We start from the raw sequence: 9181 nt of genomic DNA on the forward strand, positions 1-9181 counted from the left end.
AGCAATATTCATATTTTGACTCTTTAACAACCTTGTAATTCAGAGGATCCAGTGATATTCAGGAGAGCATGAGAGCATATGTTCATAGGATAAAATGTATCCGGCTCTGAACATTTTTATCTACCAGGCGGTGCAACGGAGGCGATTTTTCAAAAACCCTATTCATTCTGGCCATAGAGAAATCAAGCTTGGACCCAGAGTTCCTAATATGGGCGTAAGAGAACAGCGCCGACTACAAAATGACGACACAACTACAGTGGTCTCTAGAGTGAACCACTTCACACAGCCAACAAGCTTAACTGCTCACCAACCAATCAGCACATATTTGCAGTAATGTCAAGTCAAAGTTGATTTATATAGTGCATCTTCACAATAAAAAATCCGGGTCCGAGCCCCCACGAGCAAGCCAATGGCAGAAGTGGCAAGGAAAAATTTCCTATCTTATAAGAGCAAGAGAAAGGAACCTTGAGAGAAACCAAGACTCAAAAAGGAAAACCATCCTCCTCTGGTCGACACCGGAAAGCAAACAATAACAGCAAAGTATAAGGTTTGACCATTAGTATATTGAAGTACCATCACTGTGTGCTTCAAGCAAAGTAGCAAAGTGATTTATGTCTTAAGTTATACCTTATTATAAATACATTAATAATATTCCATAATTTTAACTTTTATAATGTAAACACTAAAAGGCAAACTATTTACCAAACAAGTTCATGAACACAGACACATTTTTAGAGTTTGAAACTTTTATTTAAAAAATGTTTAAAAAGTACAGCAAGAACAATTGGAAGGTACAAAAATGACAAGGATACACATAGCACTTGTAACATCACAATTTAGTTTAATACAATTCAACAATGTAACCACCTAATTTATAATCAATACAAGAAACCTGAGGAGCCTGAAAAGCCATATAATGAAGCATCTGAGGATATACCAAAAAAAAGAGAGCGACAGTGAGCAAACAGGATTTTAATGAACTGACCAAAAACAGACTACCAACCCTCACACCACAAAAACAGTATTACCAAGAAATTATTACAGCAACTGAAAGAAAATCTACAGCTATTGTAACATTCATAAACAAATGAAGATATTTTTGTGTGAAAATCTTACAATGCACTGCAGTTTTATATATAAAAATAAAGACAATATAAAATTCTTAAATTGTGTAAAAACATTATATGTAAATATTCTGTTTATCAGCATTATAGATATTGAAAAAAAACTTTTTTTTTCATTTTAGTAGTATCAAAACAAAATGAAGATTTCTGCACATTGGCACAAAAGTAATGTGACTTTTCATACTGAATAAATTTGTTTTATAAATGCGAAGTGTTGTAGCTTACAGCAAAGAGCACAGAAGCTTATAAAGATGAAAGAAGCGTTCATTAAACAAAGGAATGAAAACCAATCAATTGTGGTATGACACATAACTACTTGTTTCTGCAATGGCAGTTAAAATTTGTACCTCAGCTTTTAACCAGCTTTGGGTAGAAGGTGCCTTTTGATCTCTATCTATCAAAAGATAAAGATATGTAAGTTTGGGGGACCTCTCTGGACAAATGATCCAAATGAAAACTCACTTAAAACTCGGTGAAGGTTGTGTCTTCTAGGGATGTTAATGATCTACTACTGTCATTAAGTCTTTATCATTTTAAATTAATAAATTGAGCTTATAGGGAGACCATATTTTAGCATGTTTTGTCCTGACTTAGCAAAGCAGCCTGTTTCAGTTTTAACAAAAAAGAACTTGCAAACTGTGGCTTAAAAAGAATATTTACACCAAAAATGGCACTGTATCTTATAATGAATGAAAGTAAGTGAGAATCATTAATACTGGTGAGGTTAATATTACTCTGTGACGAATATAAAGTATTTGACAAGTCAGTGTCAAAGGGAAACTTCAACCCCTTTGCTACTCCTGATTTATACTAACAACTGTGATATTTTCAGTCAATTCACATTTACAGAATTAATTAAATTCAACTCTGAGCCCCATGTGGATTGGAATGTTGAATTAGCACTGACTCTCTTGGAAAAAGATGACCTCACAGTGATGTGGAGGACTTGGAGGAAATGACGAAATAGAAGCTCCCACTGTTTTGTTCTGTTCTATTTTCCATAACCACAGGGATTTTAGGATATGTAGTCTGGATAAACCAACCTTTGTGTGCAGCTGACTCGAAGTGTTGTGTGCTGTCCTTCACAGTCGTGAAGTAGAAGACAAAAGGCCACGTTTGCTCGTTATCCTTACAGATTTTCTGCAGCTGTCTTTCATCACAGCACTAAAATATCCAATATAATAAGTTTAGTTAGACCACAATTCAAGAAGGAGACAAACAGCTCTCCCATACTGAGGGCTTTAAAGACTGAATAACAAAATGTATGCAATGAATTAAAACAGAATTAAACTGTGAGAACAAGTAAACGATGAAGGGACGATGAAGAGTGCCATGGATATTCACTCATCCTCAGTTTTTAAACCGCACTCTACAGATCACCTGTAATATTTTTATGTTTATTTCTCTACCAGTAGCACTCTTTTGTGTTTGTACTTTTGTGGAATTAAACAGTGTTGTAGTAATTGGGACTGGACAAGGGGTCTCCAGTCCTGGAGGGCCAGAATCCTGCTCAAATACACATGATTCAACTCAGCTTTTTACTGTCAGGTTTAGTAGGTGTTTTTGAGCAGGGACATTGTCAAACTGTGTTGAATTCTGGCCCTTCAGGACCAGACTTTTTACTTAATAATAGTTTGGTGTAATGGGAGCTTGAATCATGATATTATTGGTTAATATTAATTTTCTTGGTCTGCTGGTGCACAGTGACGTAGCCAAATAATACAATAATGCTTAATATGGCCAGGGACATGAACTATCAATGTCTAAAGCTTTTGATTTCAAGTTGATTTTAAGCTCAAAAACTCCTGACTAATATGTAGTATAACACCACACCACTGGTCAGTGTTGATGATCAGATTGACAAGTTTGACTGAACTGCTATGCATAAATTTGAAGACAAACACTTCAACAAATTACAACTTACCTCAGTTTTTAACACTACTTTCCCACTCTCCAATGTGCATTTCAGGAACGTATTAGAGCCAGTGAAGTTCAGTACAACAGGGACACCTCTACCAAGATCTGGTAGTATATTTGAGATGTAGTAGTTGATAGTGATTTTCGCTGAAAGACAAACAATATGCGTATGTGTCACGAAATGTGCTTTATATCATTCATCTTGAAAAACAAAAAAGTAAAAGAGAAGGTGATGTAACAGTTTTTATGAAAACTGCAGGGTTTGCAAAAAAAAAATGCATTATTCTGTGTTTAGTCTTTAGCCCTGTTAATCCATGTCCTTGTGAGCTTTCAGTGAAGCCTAGATTTTGTACTGTTTAGATGGAGCAACTTGGCTCGCTACTTGGCAAGGCAACAAAAATCGCTTGTAAAATGATATAATATGAATGTGTGCTGACCTGAGAAGAAATTTTGTGGGTTTAACTCTTGTACAAGCCTTATCCAGTGTTGTTTTTTGGCAAACTTCTTGATGTATTCCCTGCCAACTGAAAAAACAAAAGTTCAGTGGTCTCTACCACAAGATCACCAGGTATTAATACATTGTATGCATAGCTCATAAATGTAACTATATATATATATATATATATATATATATATATATTATGATAAAATACAATAGTGTGTGGGGAATCACACTTCCTGAAATGACGTTTTGCTTAGACTGCTATCTGAGTTGGTGTCTTCAGGTCTTCATGTTTGACGATTAGTTGAAATGACTGATACTTATCAGAAATTAGCAATGGGTGTGCCTAAAACAGCCAAACCCCCTAATTAGTCATACAGTGTATATTGTACTTTTATACAGCCATATGACCTTTAAGTGTATTAAGTGTGAATGTTATATATTCAACAAATTGCTCTCCTAACCAGGCTGTCCCAGTCATCTGATCTAAAACCAATCATGAAGTGGATAGTACTCAAGCAAAGACAGAGGACTCGGAAGATTTGGAGATCTTCCTCAAAAAGAAATGGTCTTAGACCTACATATGTTTCATTCTGCCACTTCAAACATTATAGGAAGAGAAATCAAAAAAATACAGTATCATAATACTTCAAGAATTTATGATACATGATATGTCACAATATCTATTTTTTCTGTTGAGTTGGAACAGATGGTTAAAAGAACCAATGATGACACTTTTAAAAAATACTATGAATGACAATGATTTTTCTGATTTTTCTGAAATGCTTCACAAACTGCACTGCACTAAATCCAATTAAACATGACTAATTATGCTCTCATTATGATGAAACATTAAGTTGTTCCGTGCTCTAGACATGCTAACAATAATCATGATACGCTCAGAAAAATATATTGTGACATATTTTGTTGTGATTTATCACAATAACAATAAATATTGTTATATTTCCGAGCTCTAGGAAGAGACATTATTTTGGCCAAGAGCTTGTACTGACAGATTTGAGATTTGAGCACATACTGACAAAATCATTTAAGTGAAATCAATTATTTGTTAACCAAATATAACTGTTATACGTTTCCCCCTTATGTCTAAAAAATATTTAAACATGCAAAGTGTGTACCAGTTTTTTTTTTTTTTAACTCTTACCTGATGTAACGTCGCACGTCTCAGCTGTCACAACAACTTCACTGAGGTTGCACCCATGAGGATCACAGCCCCCTTCGCTCACAAAGTCTATGCTGGTTTCATTCATGGACACAAGGAGCAGTTCCTCATCATCAATGTTGCTCTCCCATTCACTCCCATTCTCCCAGTCGCTCTCCAATTCACACACAGCTGGATCAATTCCATTTTCTTCTCCCTCCAGACACTCCTCTCTAACCATAGCCATATTGAAGTGCAAGGTGATCTCCTCCTTGCGGTAAGGTTGGATAGCATCAGACTCCAAGCATTCGTTTATGCCTGTGTCAATGCTTGCTTGGTGTATAGTCTGTGAACAGAGGGAAAAAAAAAAAATTATGTACGTTTAGATATCAATAACCACAATCTGTAGAGTCTCAAAAGTGGCTTCCCTTTAAATGTCCTGATGGGTTATAAAAAGGATTACCTGTGCCACACTTCAGTCCCTTTTGCACTTACTTAGCCGGGTCATTTGTTTCCCTTGTCTGTCGTTCAGTGCTTTTTTAACAGTTCACTGAACTGAAGTGTGTTTGTGTGTGTGCATATGTGTACGTGTGTCTGTGGTTTGTGTATGCCATTGCCTGCGATTGAAAATATCAAAACTCCACATGAAAAATAAAAACAGAACCGATCCAAACACTCACAAACAGTTGTAATTGGCATTACTTTCAATGGCCTCAGCGGCACACTGACACATGCCAGTTGCCCAGCAACTGTTTGAACTATATATCTGAACGTTTCTCAAATATGTGTCGGGCTCAGGTCAGTTTCAAATTTCACGTTCGGATTCTCACAGCCCGCCTCCCACTTTGCCCCTGTTCTATAGTGGATCCGTACATCCATGACCAACGATAGACAACTCTTGAGAATATATTCATATAATTTCTAACGCAGTAACATATAGACTTAGAAAACTTTATCTTCACAGCCTCCAAACTGTGTAAAATCACTGAAACCTGTATAAAACATTTCCACCATTACAATCATTAGCAACATCAGTGCTTTATCAGGTTGGATTTTCAGTGCAGGTGTGGGTGCGTTCTATGGCTGCGTCTCAAACCACATACACAGACAGAATTAAGTACGGAGCTCCACGACACCCACATCACATAGGCATGGATGCCTATTCCTGCCAGGTGTAGAACAAAAAAACTGCATGTTTTTTGCTCTGTTTCTGGTAGTAACATGTCAAGAATTTGACTTGCTCCATATGATGACTTACTATGTCTAAATATGTCAAAATAATGACTGGAAAAATAAGATGCCTGGAAAATAAAACAGTAAATCATTTTTCTGTGTTGAACACATTATATGTAAGATCTTCATGTGAACAAATACAGCTTTAGAATTAAACAAGTAAAGGCTAACTTGATATTTCAGCCCTGCACTTAATTAGAACAGCAAAATTACGAAAAGTGCGGACACAAAACTTGATGCCAAGTGTTAGACTCAGACAGATAGTTATTGAGCTGTATTCAGGTTCAAAACAAAATTTCAACCAGATTAAAGCTCTAACCTCGCTTATCTGTCAGTGTGCGACCAAAACTACTCACCAGGATGGGAGATCCTGACTTTAGCATGCTGGTAAACTTCTCTGGGGGCAAATCCTCAGTTTTCACACCATTTATCATCAGGATTTTGTCTCCCTTCCTGCAGAATAAAAAGGTAGAGAAACCATGAAGTTATTACAACAGCTGCATTGTACATGAAATCCCGTAGACAGTAAACTGGTTCTACAGAGTGTAAACTGTGGACATTGTACACCACCTGTCAAAGTTTGGGGACAAAGTTTTTCAAAATGTTAACAAATAAGCATGCTTTCTTTGTTCATTTATAAGTACCTCACGAGTGATCCATTCTGAGAATCCGAGGCTTATATCATGGACAGCCAAATATCCTCATTTTTTTTAACAAGAGGTTGATGTGGTCTGTAAGTTTTGGTAAAGTTTTACAATGTACCATTCAAGTCTCATTCCATACAGTTTATATATGGAAACTAAGCTGTTTTGAATGAACTGTTTTTGTGATGTCACGAAAACCAGCACATTTGCATACATCTCTCTTTTCAGCTGACAGCAGTTTAGCTTTGCCCATTTATGCTAAAGGTATAAAGAGCCTGAACATTTCAGCCTCAAGTGCTTTTTGAATCAGACACAATAAAGAACAGGTCTAATTTACATATATCAGTCTTAAAGGGGCAGTAATGAAAACTGCTTTCTTAATTCCAAGAAAGGTCAGATAATGATCATTGAAAAATGTTATTATTATTATTATTACTGTTTTTGATATGTAAAACCGCACAAATCTCAAAAAATACAATCTCAAAAATTTCTTGTAAAAATACAAGAAAAAGTGGGATTCGGGCTGTTTAAATCTTCTGCCAGAGGAATTACAGCTCATGTATATGCACGCTGGCCATAGTGAAACGTGTTACAGTGCAGAATCTGCACTTTCTGTGTGCTGCCATGTCTCTATCTCTGAATAAAAGATGACCAAGTGTTCCTTTAATGCATGCTCTGTGATTTTTCCTAGTGATCACACATTCAGAGCAGAATTTGGATTGGTAAAAGACTATTGGTGATTTGTGTAATCAGAGTTATTATAAAACATGACGAATGTGTGTCTTGTGTTCCTATTCATGTGTCAGTTTATTCAAAAAGTAGTTTGTGACACAAATTAGGACTGAATGATTTGGGGAAAATAACCAATTGTGATTTTTCTGACTAATACTGCAGTTGTAAAATTGTTGCAGTGTAAAGACGTAATTTGAGCACATACATCCTGTGTGTTTCACTGGCACGTGGCATGGCATGACTGGTAAAATGTGCAGGTCATCTTACCTGGCAAAAGTACTTTGTGCATGGGTCAAAACATTCTTCACTTTATAGTGGTGTTTCCCATCAACCGCAGTGTGAAGCAGGGAAACCCCCCCACAAAAAGGACTGGCCTAGAAAACAGCAAAAAAACAATTTTTAAACACAATCCTTGAAACACAAGTCAAATTCATTCTGAAACTGAGGAGGTTTCATATCATGTCTAATATTTTCAGTAAAAGAGTGGCTGAATTAGGTGAAGGTATCTACTGAAGTGATGCAAGACAGACAGACAGAAAGGTTGATTATTTATAATGATACATAATGGTATATAATGATATGCTTTGCCATTCAAAAGTTTGGAATCACTGTTTCAAATAACATAAAACCCACTTTGTTGCAGATAAATTATTATAATATTATTATAATATGATGCTAATACTCTATAGGTTTCAAACAATTTGCAGGTGTCTGTTTAAGAAATGTTCAATGATAAACTAAGCTCTAGATCACTGGTTTATGTTTTTGGTTTATATTTCCATATGCACTATGCAAGTTATGATTTAATAAGATAATATAATACACTGATTCCAAAATGTTAAACTGTTTTGTACATCTCTACAAAGCTACAGTAAATAGACTAAAATATACATAATATATGCATAAAATCGCTCTGTACCTGTGCCATGTTGCTGTCTTGGCAGATGCTAACAACTCTGGCAGGAGCACAAGACCTCACGCACATATATACGGCAAGAAGTGGGCAGGACACCACTAAATATGTTCAGAGGTGACCTCATTGGATTGTGGGGCTTTCTCGAGAAAAGAGGAAGCAGCGCACAGCTGCAGGAGAAACAAGCAACGATGCCACCAGCAACAGAAAAAATGTACCTCTGTTTTTAAAAAGGGAAGGTATGCTCTGGGTAAAGGAATATACGGAAAACAATGAATGGAGTGGGATATAAAAATGAGTATATAACACATCTCTGGTGTGATATATATGATTTATTGAACTGTTTTACAAGTAATTCATCTTTTTACTCCTTCCTGCAATTACTACTACACCTGCAACAGGGCCACTATGTTGAGGTTATTTATAAGCACAAGGAAACTGCTCATATTTTGCAGTACAAGTACGAGCTGCAGTTTTAGAGAAAACAACCTGAAGCACTAGTGGGTTTTATATGGTGGGGTAGAAAGCATACACCATAAAAAGAAACAGTACATAACCTAGTTAGGTTTACTTGAATTCTGGTGAAGAGTGGGGTGAAGGTTGCCATAAACAACCCACATACAGAAGGGCAAAGGAAATGTCAAAGAGACAAAAAGGACAAGCTCATGTGAAACTGCTTACACTCTCAGTTGAAACTCTAAACATAGGCTTTAAAAATGGACCATGCCTGTTTCTAGATCTTTCTTTTTTCTGATCCTGTGTGGATGTTGATTTTCTACAGAGGGACAGTTTTGTACTTTCTCTTATTTTAATATACAAAAGCACATTAACAATCTATTCAGGTTTTACTGTGCACGGCATGGAAATGAATAGTTTTACTGTATTGTAGCAATGACAGAGACATCATACAGGTTCTCCAATTAATATCAAGAGAACTTGGAGTTAGTAATGTAGACAGAATGCTTACAGTCTGAGCTCTTCAGTAGGATAATGGTTCCAAGAACAGGCATGGGG

At 36.2% G+C, this 9181-nt stretch overlaps 1 protein-coding gene across 1 annotated transcript; it reads right to left on the reverse strand.

The window, feature by feature from the left end:
* Window positions 1-710: 710 nt before the first annotated feature.
* On the reverse strand, window positions 711-9175 carry LOC118802712. Its single transcript, XM_036563166.1, has 7 exons — window positions 8174-9175; window positions 7522-7628; window positions 6235-6331; window positions 4649-4991; window positions 3479-3565; window positions 3049-3188; window positions 711-2288 (listed from the first exon to the last, which is right to left on the reverse strand). Exons 1-7 carry the CDS (start codon window positions 8237-8239, stop codon window positions 2052-2054), a joined length of 1077 nt encoding a protein of 358 aa, XP_036419059.1. The 5' UTR covers window positions 8240-9175; the 3' UTR covers window positions 711-2051.
* Window positions 9176-9181: the final 6 nt, after the last annotated feature.

This window comes from Colossoma macropomum, unplaced genomic scaffold (assembly GCF_904425465.1).
Source record: "Colossoma macropomum unplaced genomic scaffold, Colossoma_macropomum, whole genome shotgun sequence".
Taxonomy (NCBI): domain Eukaryota; kingdom Metazoa; phylum Chordata; class Actinopteri; order Characiformes; family Serrasalmidae; genus Colossoma; species Colossoma macropomum.

Coding starts and splice junctions, on each gene's coding strand:
- LOC118802712 (XM_036563166.1), bottom strand. CDS start 8,239: ATGTGCGTGAGGTCTTGTGCTCCTGCCAGAGTTGTTAGCATCTGCCAA. Junction 7,629..8,173: donor AAGACAGCAACATGGCACAG/GTACAGAGCGAT, acceptor GCTGTTTTCTAG/GCCAGTCCTTTTTGTGGGGG. Junction 2,289..3,048: donor AAGTAGTGTTAAAAACTGAG/GTAAGTTGTAAT, acceptor TGGATATTTTAG/TGCTGTGATGAAAGACAGCT.